Source organism: Hetaerina americana, unplaced genomic scaffold (genome assembly GCF_022747635.1).
Source record: "Hetaerina americana unplaced genomic scaffold, ioHetAmer1.1.p SCAF_8, whole genome shotgun sequence".
Taxonomy (NCBI): domain Eukaryota; kingdom Metazoa; phylum Arthropoda; class Insecta; order Odonata; family Calopterygidae; genus Hetaerina; species Hetaerina americana.
This window is the reverse complement of record NW_027287427.1, coordinates 52,136,278-52,154,501: the sequence shown is the minus strand read 5'-3', so window position 1 is coordinate 52,154,501 and position 18,224 is coordinate 52,136,278. Positions and strand designations below refer to the sequence as shown.

General features: G+C 34.1%; 1 protein-coding gene across 1 annotated transcript in view; it reads left to right on the top strand.

Moving 5' to 3' along the window:
• Nucleotides 1-10,569, top strand: part of LOC139697716 (kynurenine/alpha-aminoadipate aminotransferase, mitochondrial-like) — a 49,791-nt gene extending 39,222 nt beyond the window's left edge. Inside the window, exons 4-10 of the mRNA XM_071596541.1 lie at nucleotides 916-1,105; nucleotides 1,674-1,805; nucleotides 3,638-3,781; nucleotides 3,859-4,038; nucleotides 6,367-6,493; nucleotides 8,369-8,577; nucleotides 10,245-10,569. Coding sequence (XP_071452642.1) covers nucleotides 916-1,105; nucleotides 1,674-1,805; nucleotides 3,638-3,781; nucleotides 3,859-4,038; nucleotides 6,367-6,493; nucleotides 8,369-8,577; nucleotides 10,245-10,295 — 1,033 coding nt within the window. The 3' untranslated portion in view covers nucleotides 10,296-10,569. The remainder of the gene's footprint in view (nucleotides 1-915; nucleotides 1,106-1,673; nucleotides 1,806-3,637; nucleotides 3,782-3,858; nucleotides 4,039-6,366; nucleotides 6,494-8,368; nucleotides 8,578-10,244) is intronic.
• Nucleotides 10,570-18,224: the final 7,655 nt, after the last annotated feature.

Below are 18,224 nucleotides of genomic sequence, written 5' to 3'. Positions count from 1 at the left end.
CCATTGTGAGAGAAAATTATCAAATGGCATTAATAGTACTATCAGATATATTGAAAATCTCATAGGCTGCGACCCAGTATGTGGTGTAACAGAATACTCACACATGATACATGCTTGTGTGTGTGTGAACTTCAAGTATGTAGTATGTACATGCTAAATGTAGTATGTGTGCATAGCACAGCACACAATATACATAGTATGAGAACATAATTGCTTTAAGATTAATTTGCAAAATTAGCTTGAATTTCTAGACTTAAAGAAGAAATTTATTTTCTATTATCATTTAAGATCATGTCATTAACTTTAATTATTGTTTTTGATACAATTAATATTATTCCCTTAGAAAATTAGTAATTTAAATGCCATACTGCATTATTTTTAAATCTTTCAAATCACGTCCACAAAATTCAAATTCCAATTGCAAAATGAATGAAATGGTCACCAATAGTTGAGACCATTTTTAAGTGGAGGAAGAACTTTAAACTGCATGAGTCGGTAGAAATGGTAGGAAGTAACTGGCACCATGAAAAAATTGCTATAAATGTCATAAAGATCTTGGTGACCTATGAACCTCAAGGATACTCATTCATTTACAAACCATGAAATGAAAAGAGAAATATCTTCCATCCTAGCTGAATGAATTACTCTTCCAAGTATTAACAGAGTAAGGAGTTCATATATTAAACTGGAGTAGCTGTAGCACTTAATTTTTTTCTGTGGATTTTTTACCACAGTCATAATTGGTTCATGTTGTACGTTCAATAATGAGGTAGACATGTGCACATGAACAAAGTAAGATATTTGAAACAAGACTCTAGAAATATAATTGGTTATCCACTTAAATAAATCGCATTAACACGGATTTTGAAGAGCCTGATTTCATTCATTTCTTTATTTCCTCAATTTCTTCTATAGTTATCCTCCTCTTGTAAAGCAGCTTAGGGAGATGACGCTAAAAACGCACAATCCTCCAAACTGGGAAAACTATGAAATATTGGTAACTACAGGCAGCCAAGATGGGTTAAGCAAAGCCTTTGACATGAGTTTAGAGGAAGGAGAGCCAGTGATTGTTCAGCATCCTATTTATACTGGAGCATTGGCTGCTGTATGTATATAAAGCCTCAATTGGAAACGGCCTTTTGTGCATGATATTAGTTTCTGCTTTGACTTACCTCTTTCTCAGGTGTCGTTTTCAAACTATGATTTTTTGAAGCAATATTACTCATCCATGTTTCATTGTGGCTGATTTTATTAAGTTCACTGTGAAATTGTTCAAAATCAAAAGGATAACAAATTGAAGGTTTGTTTTGTTTACTCATTATTTTGTAGAATAATAAGGAAATTTGATTTAGTAGAAGCAATGCATTGCATAAATCTCTAATAGAAATATGCAGTTTAAATTTTTCATAAATATAATAATTATAAATAATGAATAAATAAATTATCAACAAATATTCAATTTGCATAAAAATATTATAATTATAAATTAATCTTTTCTCAATGAAATATTGCAAATGTATGATGTTGCTTTGCATTCATTAGTATTACTTGGGGATGGTGAATCCATTCACATGTTTTTATTTTTCATTTTAGTCCCAAGGAATATATTCACTTTTGTTTTTTTTAAATTTGTAATATCATTTGACCCTCATGATAAGATTTTTTCTTCTCAGATAAAACCCCTTTGTCCACAATTCATTTGCATTCCTGAAGATGAAAATGGAATGCGCCCTGATAAATTAAAGGAATCGTTAGAGGCTTGCTTCAAAAATAAAAGTGTCAATGACGAGAGAGGTGTGCCTAAGGTAGGTGAATTATTTAGCGAAATTGTATTAAATATGCAGATAATTATAAATGAAATTGTGAATTCTAACTGTTTTGCTTCCCATTGTTAATTTATGATGTGGTTTTGTATTGATTTCACATATTCCAACATTGAATTTACTTTTATATTATAGATGACCTAATTAGATACTTTGTTAGCTTTTGACTTTTGACAGAATGCATTCATATTTCCCATACATAATAGCATCAATTAGTTTATTTATTATTTTAGTCTTTAGAGAGGTTATTGGGTAAACCTTAACCCAGGATGTTAAATTTTAATCTGAAAGAACGAAGGACCCTGAAAAATTAGATGAGTCCAAAATTAGTTGAGTAAAAGATGAAAATATGGTACTTATGTGGGACACAAAAATATTTTTTTGGCACCCTTCACACCTCCATCTTGGCCTGGCATAGAGATATTGTATAATAAATGAAAACTTAGATAACAAATTAAGTTCCTCAGATTAATTGATCAATAGCGCATTGAATTACATAAAAACTGTTGGCTTTGCTCTATTTCCTCCTCCAGTTCTTCATATTTCATCATACCCTTCCTCATGTTGTTCATGTTAATGATACATTGCCTCCTTTCTCTCCACTTCCCCAAGATCCTCTCATCTATCAGACCCATCATTTTCATCTCACTCTATGTCAATTTCTTCTCCATTACCTTTTTTACTTTTCATTAGTATTCATCCTAACAACTTAATCCCTTTCTATATCAAATTATTCTCCATCCTTTTCCATCCCATACCTCTCATGCAGATCCTATACTGAGCTCCAAACTGTTAGAAACTTCTGGATGGCTAATCATTTCACTGACGGCTAACTAAAGATTTACGATTCATAAATTGATTTTATCACCTGTATTTCCCTACCTATCCTTTGCCTTGCAGAACCTCAACAAAAATAGGTGAGATGTTTGCTATCCCTGAGATGGAAAACCATGATCACTGTAATTTACCGAAAGGTTGTTTGAGAGGTGAAAGAAATAGTTAGAATGGAAATAGAGAAAGCCTGGGCGCATTTGTAGTTTGAACATCAGGGGAACCATTTCTTTTCACTTTGCTGCTGGCAGTTCTGGTTTTTTAAATATCATACAGTTTGAATAGAGCTAAGGGTTCACCTATACTGGTACCCTTTTACCTATTTTATTGCCAAGCCACCCACTAAGACTGATGTGACAGAAAGGTTAACTCTACCTCATCCCAATCCTTCCATCCTCTAAATCTTAAGTTTTCTGCCTGATTCATGTATATATTTTATGCCAGCTAGTTTAGTTTAGTAAAGTTAATAAAAGCTCACCTAGCTTAACTATAGGCTGTGGATTCAAGCCCATCTTGAGCAGGAGTGTGGTGTAAACTCTGGTGGTTCAATCCCCAGGAAATCTGATAGCAAGCCAAGAGGGGCTTATGGGGGTACTAGGGGCAAGCAGGCCACCTGTTGAGCAAAAAAGAATACTAAGATGCTGCTTCAGAAATATACCTTCGTACTTATTCTAATGTTTAAGGTTCTATGCCCCTTTAAATGAATGTTTCCCTATGAGGTTGCTTTCTCAATTTCCAGATTTTAATTGTGGTACAAGTACTATCAGTTGTGTGAATATGAAAGCAGTACCATGACCCACAAGTCATGACCTCCCCTTATTAGTACAGATGAGTTACTATTAAACAGACCCTCATGAGGAATATTACGTTTACTATTTCAGTATAGATATATTTTTGATTTTTATTGCGATAAAGGAGTAATTTATTAATTTTTTGAAAGCGTGAGCAAATAACAATTAATACAAATAATATCATTTTTACAGCTCATGTACATCACCCCAACTGGAGGAAATCCTACTGGTACAGTTCTTCCTCTTGAAAGAAAGAAGGAAATTTATCAGCTGGCCTGCAAGTATAACCTGCTGATATTAGAAGATGACCCATATTATCACCTGCATTTCATGAATGTATGGCTAATATTTCATTTATGTGAATTTGTACTTCGGGCATTAGGCAAAAAATGCATGAATGAAAATTTTTTCAGGAAAATCCCATAAGTTTCCTTTCAATGGACACAGAAGGGAGAGTTTTAAGGTTTGATTCGTTTTCTAAAATCCTTAGCTCTGGAATTCGACTTGGGTTTGTAACTGGGCCAAAACAACTAGTCAAAATGATAGAACTTCATATGCAAGTTGGATGCCTTCACACTGCTTCTCTCTCACAGGTATGATGTCTCTGAATTACTTTACTATTAATTGTTAAAATAGAATTTACCATTCTTAATAAGTGCTTTGTTTGCTGATATCTTCTCTAAGAATATACATGACTATTAACTCCACTATCACTGTTCATTCTCTCAATATATTTTATTTGGATAACTTGTATTTGTCATGATAAAATAATGTAAAGAGCAGTAGCATAAGCAATTTATGTTGACACAAAGCACAAGGTTATAATATAGTATTAGATTAAATCAAAGTTAAAGATTCATCACCAACAATATTAAAATGAAACAAACTTTTAAAATCTCATTTCTTAATAATTAAGATGTAAGATATAGGATTGGAAAAAGTTACACTGTGTAGTGCCTTCAATGGTGTTCTAATATTTATTTGCATTAGGATTTACTTGCAGTTTTAATGGATACAATGAAATATTTTTCCTTTCTCTTGATGTATTATTAGTATTTGCTTATTTAATATAGGGTTTGGAAGAACACAAATTTAAAACTCTGATATTTCTTAACCTTTACCTACTAGTCAACCATATACCTCACACTATATTTAACCCTTGTTCAATTCTGCATACTTTCTACTCCCTTCATCCTGTGCGAGATACCTATTCTTTTCCTCCCCCTACCTCCCCGGGGATCGAGATGGGTGGGGGCTAACGTACTGGCTTCCCAACCAGAGGGCCTGGGTTCAAATTCTGGCGGTGTTGAATATTTTTCAGAGGTATCCCGATCCCTCCTTGAGGTGCTTTGTGGAGGGCACTTTGAGTGAGTACGCCATCCGTCGGATGGGACGTTAAGCTGTGGACCCCTTGGCGCCTTTCGTATAGAGTAGGCTAATGCTGATGCAGGGTTTCTCTCCAGTCTTCATCCTTTCCTGTCCATCCCCTATGGCGGAAATGACCTTAGCTGTCGGTTGCCTCCCCTAAATACTACTACTACGACCATACCTCCCTAATCTAATGTTCCGTTCCCTATCACAGTCTTCAGCATTTCATTTCCTTTCAAAATGTTCCACATCCACTTTTCCTGTATCCTTTGGGTTACTCCCAATGGTCACCTCCCTTCCCCCATCTCATTCATTTTTCTTTTTGTCCTCTTAAACTTCTTCCATACCCTCATTTCAAAAGCCATCAAACTACTCTTGTCATCTTGCTTCAGTGACTATGTTCTCATTCCACACAAAATCACCCTCCAAATTAAAGTTTTTGCTAATACTTTCATCATAACCTTACTCTATATCCTTGTCATCAATGTTCTCCTCTTTGGAAAAACTTCTTTTCCTTGCTCAATTCATATTATTATGTCCCAAGTACAGAGACCATCATGATCCAAAACACTTCCAAGATAGGTAAACTCTTCCATCTGTTCTAGTTTTTACCCTCCTATTTCAATGTTAAACATAGTCTTCCTCTTTCTCCAAAACCTGATAACCAATTTTTGTTAAAATACATTCTCATCTATGCCTATCACACTGATTTTCTCAAGTGCTTAGCAATGATTGCTTAGCAATCCCTTGGGATGGCCAACCAAGGGATTGCTAAGCAATCCCTTGGTTGGCCGTTTTGATGAAATTTGATCATCCACAAAAGAAGAACCATTTTTATGTGATTCCCATCGAATTTTATTCCAATCTCCAGGTCTTACCACCACTTTTTTCCACATATTTAATGAAAAACACTGGTGGTAGTAAGTATTCCTGTCTTATTCCCCTGCCTTACGCTATACCATACTGCTCTCTACCACTGAGAAATGCACAGGTTTCAGTTACATCACTTGTCCCTCCGATCCACTTTTATCTTCTGTAACAAATTAATTTATTCTGGCAGGTTTGAAGAATAAAATCATAAAAATGCTGACATTGTTAATTGTAATTAAATGCTTTATCCCCTGCTAACATGCATTACACATCTACTTATAATAATCACGTAGGCAGTTTCTGTGACTCAACTCTTTGTTTTTGGTTCTAATGGCATTAAATAACATGCTCGTGTATTATGCATATCGTTGTTAACATTTACTAAATGCGAGTATTGCAAGAATTTGGTTTATTGAGGAAAGAAATTCTAGTGAATGTAATGTCAATTCATAAATATATATTGTAGATTGCTTATTAATCATTGTATATAAATTCCTGACAAAGACAGCATTAATATGTATGGGAAAATGTTTCCATAAATATTATGATAAAAAAACCTAATAATTATTGACCCCTTTAGATTTCTGCTTACAAGGCTTTTTTCTAAATTTTTATCACAATTAATTCCTGGTTTTATTTTTTTTATTTTTTCAAATGTGCATCCATGTTGGTGAACATTTCAGGTCATAGCATCAAATTTGTTTGAACTTTGGGACTCAGGCAAGTTGAATAAACACATTGAATCAGTGCAGACATTTTACAAATCAAAACGTGATATGATGATAAGAGCAGCTGAAAAATACCTAACAGGTAAATAAATTTTTCTTTCTTCTCAGCATTTTAGCCAACTTTATGTTCATACTGTGGGGTTCAAAATTCATAGAAAAAGCAAAGACTGCCACCTTCATTCAATGTTTTTAACCATATGCCCTGCTTTAATATTCTTCAGGAGCTCGACTCCTCTTTGGAATATTTTTCCAAATGTATGTCCTTTTTTGAAATTTGTGGCTGTATATTTGGATGGGTGAATATTTTCAATGGGTTAATATTTTGAATGGGTTTATATTTTCAATGGGTTCATATGCGAATGAAACCCATTTTATACAAAAATGTCAGCAACTAGATGATGCAAAGGCACGATCTAGTGCTGCCCAAAGACAGGCTAAGGAATGGTTTGATATGAAGCATTTACATTTAAAAACTGAAAAATTCCAGCTTAATGTATGCAGTCTTAAATCAAAAAGAACTGAAATTGAAACTGCTAGCAAACTAGGAATGTATATTGATGCAAAAATTAAGTGGGACAGCCACATCAGTGAGATCTGTAATTAACTGAGTGAAGATGTTTCTATGTTAAGACATCTCAACTTTCTCATTTCAAATGATTATTGTTTAACGTTCTACCATGCCTTCTATCAATGTCATTTGAGTTATGGTGTTGAGTTGTGGGGTCATTTGCCTCATGTTAAACAAATCTTACTACTACAAAAGATAGCTATTCGCACTCTAGCTAATATACCACCAAGTGATTCCTGCAAGTCATTTTTTATTAGGTATGGAATCATGGCTGTATTTAATTTATATATCTTCAAGGCTCTGATTCATGTGAAAGCTAATCTAGAAACTTACCAATTAAAATATCACATCCATAGGGGTACCCTACATCGCAAGGGATAAAGCAAATCTAAATGTTACTTATTGTAGATTGCCCTCAAATTACAACTCATTTCATGACATGAACATTTGGCTGTATAACTGTCTGCCCACTCATCTTAAATCGGACTGTATCCTGAATTTCAAGAATAGGGTATATACCTATATACATAGGGTATGTATCCCAGTCAAGGCAAATGATTTTTACACTCTGAAATTGTTGCAGGGTATATACCTGTTTATTTGCCAACCCGCTTTACTCCATTGCTGAATTCTTTTGTGACAAACTTCATCAAAATTAAGAATATATGTTTATATATTAAGTAATATTTATATTGGCAACATTTAATATGGTTGTACTATTTATAAAAATAAATAAAGTATTATTATTATTACTGAAATGTGTGAGTCATCATTATACATGTATCCTATTTTTATGAATTTTTCCAATGCGCAAGTTTTCTTGCATCATTTATACTTACCACAAAGTTTCAATTCCCCTCTGTGGTGGCCTTCCTTCAGAAGTATAATTATTATAACCTGGCTCTCAAAATCTATAGGATATGCTCATTTTATTAGACATTTGAGTTTAGTCAATGTGATTTTGGTATTATGAGGATGAAATAAAAAGGCATGAAAAATCATATGAACCATTTGGTATATTTTCAGTATGCTTACAACTAATTATGATAAGTATAAAAGTTAAAACCAGTCTCATCCATCAATTTGAAATCATTCTTTTCCAAAAAAACATAAAATTTTCAAATTTAATCTTCAAACCCTGGTTCATAACGGCATTATTCAATATCCATCCAAGAAAGAGAGTCATAAAATCATATTTTTTTAACTGTCCACAGAGGTGTTACAGCTAGTTTGCTGCATGGATTTTTGAATCCCACATTTAATCAGTGGTTATTTGCTTTGTGAAGAATTCACATATTTATGACTTATGACCCATTACATGCATATTGTAAGGCCTTATAATGTGTGACTAGTTTCATATTTGAAAATATTAATTTGTTTTCATCATAGGTCTGGCAGAATGGAATGTCCCCAAGGCAGGAATGTTTTTATGGGTTAAAGTGAAGGGTGTCCAGGATGTTTATGACATGGTGTCAATAAGAGCTGTCCAGAAGAATGTATTAGTTGTCCCCGGTCATGCATTTTTGGCAGATCCTTCCCAGCCCTGTCCATACATCAGATTATCCTACACCATGCCTTCTGAAGAGGAGATTAATAAGGTATGCACAGTAAGTTATTGTTAGTTGGAGTCTATAAGTGAAGGTAAGTTTTAAAGGGATAATTAAAACTTTTATGTATTTATGTGGTCTTATGAGGAATTTCAGACTCTTATTTTTTGCTTAATTTTGATTTAATAAATGTAAAAACATTAATACTTAATATCTGCCGTTCTGCAGAAAAAATGTAAACATTATACTTAACCATTCCACCATCTTCATACTGTTAAAAATGCCTTTTCTATTGCTCCCTTTAATTGATGTACTAATGTCTCTCCCATCACAGTTTTCAACATTTCATTGCCTCTCGATTTCTCCTTCACCTTCTTTTGCTGTCTCTTTTGAATTTCTCTCAAAAACCTTTCTATCCCTTTCAGCTCAGCACTTCTTTTTTTCAAATTCCTATCTTAAGACTTTTTTTATACCCATGTTGGATAATAATTATAGGTGATAGTTAAAATGAACTTTAATTCCAAATTCAGTGGTAACATTTGTATTTTAATGTCTAAGTTTAAGAAAGGGATAAAAACCTATGCTGGATGAGGAAATGCATTTGCAATTTCCACCATCAATTATCTCACAGTCCATGCAAACTATTAAATAAATTTCTACAGTGAAAGGAAAATATCTCATTTTTTATTTATAATATGCCTATTTTTAGTAAATCAAAATATTTGTAGTTTATTAATTAATTAATATATATTTTAATGAAAAGTGGATTTCTCTGCAACAATTCTCATTATTATTCATATCATGGACTTATTTTTATCCTAAACTCCATGACTTAAATGTCCTTAATAAACATCTCTTGAAAAATCTTTCTACGCACACAGACTATCCTACTAAATTTATTTGTTTTCACTTATATACATGTATATGTATGCCCGGTAAAAGCTTAAATAGTTTTCCTGATCTACATCGAGTTCCTGAGCCAGATTATTGTGAAAACTTGAGTTTCAATTGCTTTATTTGAGTAATGAAACTAATCAGAAAATCAACCAATTTCCAGGAAACCATTTTCCCTCAAAGGTGTTGTGAACTTGTTGGTTTAACACTGGTAATGGGTCAGCATAGAAACTCAATTCAGAACATTGGGATAATTAATGGAACTACTCATTTTCTTCAGAAATTGGGGTGAAATTAGGGTTAAAGGTCAAATATCTTTGACAGAGTCAGGAATTTGATATGGGAATTAGGAATATTGTATAGATATTCCTGATTTGAACAATACCTTTTTTTGTCGTGAGATAAGCTAAATGTCTCTGCCTTAGGCCTTTGTGTGTACAAAGCCTGGTAAAAACTAAAACTATAGCAAGACCAATTTGATTATGGTCCTATCCCATATCTTCAATAAGTAAGGAGAACCTTCTATTTCAACATATGTCAGTATTTTGTTACCATTGTTCTTGTTCATGTTTCAAGCACATCTCTTACGCTCATGGTTTGCTACATGAGTGCCGCCATAAATTGGCAATGTTGGTGTATCTGAATAGTTTTTTGTATTACTTGGAGACATGTGGATTGGGGTGAAAAGGCATAGCTCATAAGCAAAAGAATGAAAAACAATGTGTTTTTCAGTGAAGGGCTGCTATAGTAGAGTCAGGGGTGAGGGTGAATTCATCAAAGCTCCCAACTAACCCTCTCACTCTTTCATTTATTCTTTTTGACAGGGAATGGCAAATTTGGCCGAGCTGATCAAGGAAGAGCAATCTCATCATTAAAATCATCAGTCATAAGAAATATATTGGATGGCTGGTGGTATTCATTTTATTTCAAATAGTTAGTTACTTTTACTCATGTAGTTAACTAATTGTTTCATTTTTCATGGAGTTATTTAGCATTGCTCAACTTTTCAATGGGAAATGTTATTCAGGTATTTTCTCAGAGTGATAATACTTATGCTCAGATGCTGATGCATTTTATTTTTTATGGATTATAAATATTGTATGAATTATACTGGACTCTAATCTTTAAAAAAATAAAATTTTATTTTTTAAGGAATCGTTATTTTTTATGCGATATGAATAGTAACTAAACCAGTTTATATGCCCAGGGTATTATGAATGATGTAAAAAGAATCTTGCAATGTTTATTATGGCAATAGTTTTGTTGTTTTAAATTAATCTAATCGAAGCAAAAGCAAGTTCTAAAATCAAATCGCTATTGCACCAATGAGAACAAATAAAATGAGTCTTCAGGCATTCTTTAGACCTATGTGTTGACTTGATAGCAATTTTTTTTATAAATCATCGTTGTATGATTGGACATGGACACTGTTAAGTGCATATACAACTGCAACAAAGATTAAGTATATTATATCATTCCTAAATGTCTTTATGAATATTTAATCATGAAATAGTTTTACTGTCATTCAGACTTTCTTTTGTATTATTTTTTGAGAAGGCATATTTTGGTTTTCATTATCATCATGAGTGTGCCAACATATGGGTGAGAAGGCTGTTGTAACTGTTAGATTTAATTCACCAAAACTTGAGCAATTCTCCCTTTTGGATTTAGAGGACCTTAATTTATAGAGAGAATCACATTTGAATTCAACAAAAACATTCAAAACATTATTATACCGTCCACTTGTATTACTAATACTGTTGGTTTTGACTGAGTAATTGTGGTTAATATGAAAAAGAGAGAGTGTTATAGTCTCTTCACCTTAGAATCAGAATTTCCAAATGATCTCACCATGGCTAAATTTTATTTGGTGTAATTTTGTTCTATTTTTGTCACTTTTATCCTGAATCTGTTCTATATACAATTTTATCTGTCTGAATTTTTTATATCTAGCCAATGATAAATTTGACTTTTATCTTTTTATTTATTTTTCCACTGCTAAATTTTTAATCTTTTATTTCATTATGCACCTCCAGCTGTTTTATTTTTTAAACATTTCTGAACCCACGGCAGTGAAGAGACCATACATGTACTTACAATAGCAAAATCAATGATTGACTCTTCATTGGAAATATGTGGCTATGAATGAATGTGTGAGTTACAATACAGTACAGTCATGTTTTTCTGATTGTAAAATTTCATTAGCTTAGCATAAAGGAGTGATGTTCCGTTGACATGCAGTATGGAACAAATCCCACTATTGCCTTTGCCATAGTTACGCCAGGGTGTTGTTTTGGCATCAAGAAAAGGAGGCTACTTGATGAAATTATTAACTGGAAAGTATTTTGGTTGATTCACTAAACCCAAAATGCAAATGAAATGTAGCCAGTCAGTAAATATACTGTACTTAATGTTAATGCTATAGAGGAGATATGGTTTTCTAACAAGTAGAGTATTGAGCTACTGACCAGAGGGCCCAGGTTCAATGAGGGTGATGCCTCTGGGCACTCGTAGCTCCACCCAAACTGATTTTTCAGGTAATAAATCTTCCTGGGAAACCATAGTCAACACTGGGAAAGGAACTGACCCCCCTTACCCTGAAGTATGAATTTCTATTACCTCTGGGTTTTGTACTAAGCGAGATCTATCCTTGCGTATCAAACAAATCTTCTGATCGACAGTAGCTGATGTTTTTGGTGATTAATGTTTTATTTATGAAAAGTCTTGTTTAGTATTTTGAAACATAATTTGTAAAAAAGGTCAATTGAATACTTTAGGTGGTACCACTTTGAAGACATTTGTGGCCTCATGGATGAAGCATCTACAAACAGTGGAGTATGCAATAAATAAAATTGATGGTACCGGTTCAAAAGCAAATGAGTATATTCAATTAAATTATTCTGATGATGTGAAACTTGTTGTTCAGATAAATATGTTCATTTTTCTTCATGAAAATGTACAAAACTACATTTTCTTGCAAAGCCTGCTTTTGTCCATTAGAGAAGACATCAGTTTTCAACATCAATGGACAAACATTGATCTCTAAATGAATGTTAAAGTACATGTTCATGAAATATAGTTTTATTAACGTTTCAACACACTTGAAGTAAAATTATCCGATTAAGTTATGTGATTCAAAATTAAAGACAAATGTAGGTAATTCTTCCAGTAGGAAATGGTTATTGAACTAAGTTGTTGTGCTTAAACTATTCAGAAAATTGTTCTTTATTTGATTTAATTGAATGGTCAAAAAGTGATGTATGAAAATAGTATGGGAAGAGTTTGAGTGAATAGGACCTTTGGTGAATAGCTTGAAATATAGAATGGTATGAAACCAAAATATGTAATATCACTATGACAGTTAAATGTTCTTCTTGAGAAATGTGTGTGATAAGGATGCCAGGTTAAGGTAGGTACAATTTTGGAGATGTGAATGTACTTGTCCATCTATATACACTGGCAATGGAGTACTGCTTGCTGAGAGTCAACAGATTAACCTGGATCCCCGGATGGTAAGAGTAAGGTGATATAATAATGAAATTGAGGGTATTTGCACTTGAAAAAAAGTGGTTATGTTTGATGAGCAGAATGGGAAGGGTGGTTGCATATTTAATATAAATATATTAGGAACTTAGGAATGGAGTTATTTTGGGTATTTACAGAAGTATATCCTTTAAACGCATATTTCTCGAACTGTCACTCTTCATTTAAAAAATAAAGAAGTTGGGTGACTATTCTAGTTTATGAGATGAGGAACTCTGAATGGACGTCGGAATACATCCCCATTTCCGCAGCAGGCCCGCTTTCTCTGTTTCTTCTTCCCCAAACGCCTGCCAGGTCGCACCGTTGATTTCCATGAAAGGCGAATACATCTAGAAAAAATTATTAATCGATCGCTAATTTGTGTCATCTGCTCTTATCTTCGGCTATTTCGCTTAATACGTGTACATCAATAAGGGAAATCCTGCCACGAGATGGTTGAATAACGTAATTTTATTTCTAGTTCGTTTTTGATTTTACAGGATTAATTTAGGTCAATTTCGACATATTTCTTATTAACCTGGTCGTTTTAAGCATATAGCAGGTAAGGAAGGTGAAAATTGCAAAGTCCAATTGTGATAAAGTGAAGGGTACAGTGAATTCGCTGCATAAAATTATTTTACAACAGGAGAAAAAAATGTTGGAGTATCACTCACCTACTTATTCTCACGTTTGTCGCTACACGAGAAAAATAAATCATAAACACAGTAATCATCCCGAAGGTCGGTTTAGTAGGTGATGGTGGATTACCCTGTACGAAGCCCTATACGGCGTGTGAAATTCCCTCTCACACATCAGGGTTGGGAGGCTAGTTCCTTTCCCTGTGCCGGTAATGATTTCCAGGAAGACCTGGTACCCGAAAAATCACTTTAGCTCGGGTGGAGCTGCAGGTCCCGAGTGCCTTGCCCGGGCATCGAACCCGGGACCCTCCGGTCAGCAGTCCAACGCTCTACCCACTGGACTACCGCGACCCAAATATACACACAATAAAGCAAATGTGCTTTTAATATAAGGTAGGATTTTAATAAATTGGTAGGATCCAGTTAAGTAATCCAAAACAGGTCAAATACTTGGGTGTTACTGGTACTTTAAACCTTTTCACGGGGTACATACATCAGAAGAATATACGAGTCAGCCTTTAAGGAACTACCCACATTTGAGAAAGATGAGTTATTCAACCTCCATAACTGATAATTTCGCGAATGAGTATCTAATGCAGTCATAAAATTAGCCAGCATAAAATCTGGATAATTAGTTATACATAAGCTACCGTTCTTAGCATACAGTTCTGTGTGAAACGATTTCATTAGTATCATTGGCGGAATCTTACTACAGCGTAGTAAGTGCTGTTTTATTTACTCCATGTTCGTAAGTTTGATACACAATGGGAAAAAATTGCAAGTGAAAGGCTGCATGCCCACGAATTTGGAGCTCCGAAATATTTCTGGTTAAATGATTTATCTCACGACATTGTATATGCTTAATTTGATGAATTACCCCGGTAAATTTTAGGCTAGCCCGGTCCACGCTCGTGGATCAATATCTTCATTCACAGAGATGAAATACCCCGGAAAAGTGAAAATAACTTCTTACCGAGCATGCCTTTTGTTATTTCCCGAAGACATGAGAAAATCCTGGTAGTGCCATTACATTTCAAACAGCACTCTGGAGTGATTACTTACAGAAACAAATCCTGCTATTAGTTTCATTGGGATGTAATTAGGCTACATATTCTGACAGACAGCTTTAATATTTCTCCTAACTCGAAAGAAAGGAAATTGCTGTATTGTTTAAAAGGTTATATCTTTTGAGTAGACGAGAATAGCTATTCGATCGATAGAATAAACCTTCAGCCATACCGTGAATATCTATCTCACATACTTCAATTTTTAACGGCGGCTTCCTTGTACATTCATCGTGCATCCATAAAAAGAATAAGTTCAATAACTGAAAGGACTTATGAAATAATACTCTATGAATGAGTGCCGGAACGCGTTCCCTCCGTAAGCAGCGATCCCACTTTCTCTTTCCCTTCTCTCCCCGCACCCCCTCACCCATGCGCTCGGTCTGCGGATTACGAGCATTCCAATTCGCGACGATTTTTTGACAATTATGTTTACTTTATAGCTCTATAATCCAGGATATCACATATTTATCTGATTAATCATCGATTTCTTAATATTTACTTTTAAATGCTAAACGCTCTCAATTTCAATGACATACGGTCGCTGAGTTAAAGGTAGAAAACCTTGATTATTAAGTCTGCCATTTCACGATACCCTCATTGAAATCCGAATGTCCATTTGACACCCACCCGTGTCCGTATTCGTCCTCAAATTGACCTTCAGCGACCGTTCCCTCGCCGGAGTTCCCACGATTTGACCTTCAAATCTCTTTTCCCTCACTTTTTGCGCTCGACAAAATCGACGATTTTTCGAGTGAGTGCCCGAAGGATTAAAAGTCGTCCTTCAGAAAACGCAAGCATCCGCCGTTGAGAGGCGCTGTGCTCGCCTCGAGAGGCGCCCATTCAAAGTGAGAAAACAACGAACAACGGTTGTTTCACGACGCAGACGATAGACGGGCCATGGGGCGCGTATGTCATTGACAGTGAGCGCACTTGGCTATTAAACGCTTAATGTTAAGTATATGCGTATGATGTATTTTAAAGAATTTTGTAGGTGATTCGTGGAAGTTAGAAACATCATTGCCGGAAACTTTACCATCGATCAGAATCTAACTTACCATCTATGATTTTGAATCGCCGTTGGTTTTGGTATTAAATACTTTATTATTTGTATGCCAAGGGGTGCTTAAGCTTGCAACGAATTCTTGCAGGGTTCTTAAAATACTTAATTTCGTTTCGTTTATTCTACAAATAATATGCTTGCATGTGCGAGAGCCTATTCTACCTCATTTACAAACAGTTAATGCTACTTACTAGGTTCCTTGATTTAAAAAAAATTTTTATTATTAGGAATCAAATTATGCATTACCATTACAGTAGAATTTGATCTTGATCAACAAATACCATGGTTTTGATTTTGAAGTTTGCAATAAAATATAAATATTTACATATATAAAGTGCCGAGGATGGATTAGCTTCATTCCCATCAGTCTTTGACATTATTTTACATGTTCCATATGATATTTATTCTATAATTAATTTTTTTTTCAATTTTTGGAGACCCTTGTTTGAAATTGTATTCAATACAAACAGTTATACTCGCCAAAACTGTTCGCACGAATGCTCTTCATATCAAACAAAAGGGTAACGACTTGATGTGCTCCTTAATGCTGGGGCGTCCTTTTTATTTTCAATCAATGCATGCATGCTTAGTCATTGCATTAAATATGAGACGTACCTGAGGTATCAAATGGAATAAATGTTTTTCATCCTTGGCTTCATGATTTATATTACTTACATTATTTGAACTTCATTCAATTTTATAACCGCCCATAAACTAAAATGTAGTTTCATTAATCCATCTAGGTATTTAAGGTATATTTATATCTAGTGCATTATTTGGTACAAGCATACTGGCACCCACCCCCATGATTTATACAGAGTAGTAGTGACAACCCCTCATAGAAGATTAGTTTAGGGGGATGAAGAAAGGGGAAGAAAAAGATCAAAGTAGTGAACAGAGCAAGGTGTAAATAGAAACAAAGTAATTATATTTGAATAATACACAAATAATAATCAATCGGAGAGTGATGAAGAGAAAAGGTGGGAGGAGATGCAGATGAGTTTTAATAATGCTTGCTGCCTTGAACAGCCTACCATATGCATTACTGCACATTTATATTTAAAAACATCTATAACTTTTAATTTACAAATGAAACCAAGATTTTATGCATTAAAGATTTCATGAACATGAAAACTACAATTTTACAATGTGCATTTTCCTATGATTTTAGAATACTTTTCTAATATGTACTTTTGTGCTTCAAATCAAGTGACATATTTGGTCAAAGGTATTTTTCCCACCTTATGGTGATACATATATTTACAATTGCACATACCTTATACAAATACAGCAGTTGCTTTGAAAGTTCATGACAAAACAATTGAAGTAATCATGCATTAGCAAATAATTCCAGAGTTTATAGTAAAATTGCATATACATCTATATCTATTGGTTACAGAAACATTTTAGATTGGCATGTTTCACGGCCAAAATGCACAAAGGATTAATATAAAAGCAATTCATGGTGATACTTAAGATTCTAAAGCTATATTTTTATCTGCCTCTCCTTTTCTCTTCGATTTATTAAATTTTGGCTAGCAGTCATCTAAGCTTTAAGACTTACTTCTATACTTCTCTTTTCATCCACAAGCTTACCTATTTACCTATACTCCTTCTTCATACTAGGTTTGAAAAGATTCCTATAAAACCAATGTGTGCACATACTTCTAATTTTCCCTCATCATTCATCTGGGTTATGCACCTTGGGGAACCCATAATTTTGAAATTCATGAAAGAAGAATGCAGGGTAAGTGGGGAAGGAGGAGAAAGGAAATGTTCCATAACAGCATTTGTGATCACATAATTGGAGGAGCTGAAGCTACTCATGGTACACTGCAAATTTTCTCTGTTAGCCTCAAGCCATCTATAAGAATGCTTGATCATTCTCAACTTATATTGATTTGAGTGAGGATTTCAGTGCATTATTAATTTAATTAAGGAATACAGCATTTGTTCGTTATACTAAAAGGGCAACACATTGAACAGTCACCACCTATAAAAGTATAGTGATATTATTTTAGAATACCTTAAAAATATTGTAGCAAAATACTGCCATAAGGAGTCACTTAGCACGGCAACCCCTAATACCTTTAAAAATAACTGAAATACATTAGTGGTTTTGATAGGTAATTAGGTCACTGTTAGTAGAAGTGCAGTTGGGTACCTTTAATTTCCTTTGTGCACATTTGTGCATGAATTAGCAAGTACAGAGAATATGATTTGCCTTCACTTTAATGAGGACCGTAATGAGGGTAAAAAATAACAGAAAGATTACACTTCTACACCCTATTAATATCCTACAACCATGGTTTCGATGCTGCACATCATCATCAGGTGATGATGTGCAGCTTCAAAACCATGGTTGTAGGACATTAAAAGTGCATGGAAGTGTAAAGGTTCTGTTATTTTTTTTCCTCATCATGAAGGAATTCCACAAAGTTAAGCCTGAAACTGTTAAATTTATCGAGGGCCAAAATGTTTTATACCTTGCTTCATTAAAACAAAACAAGACCTTTG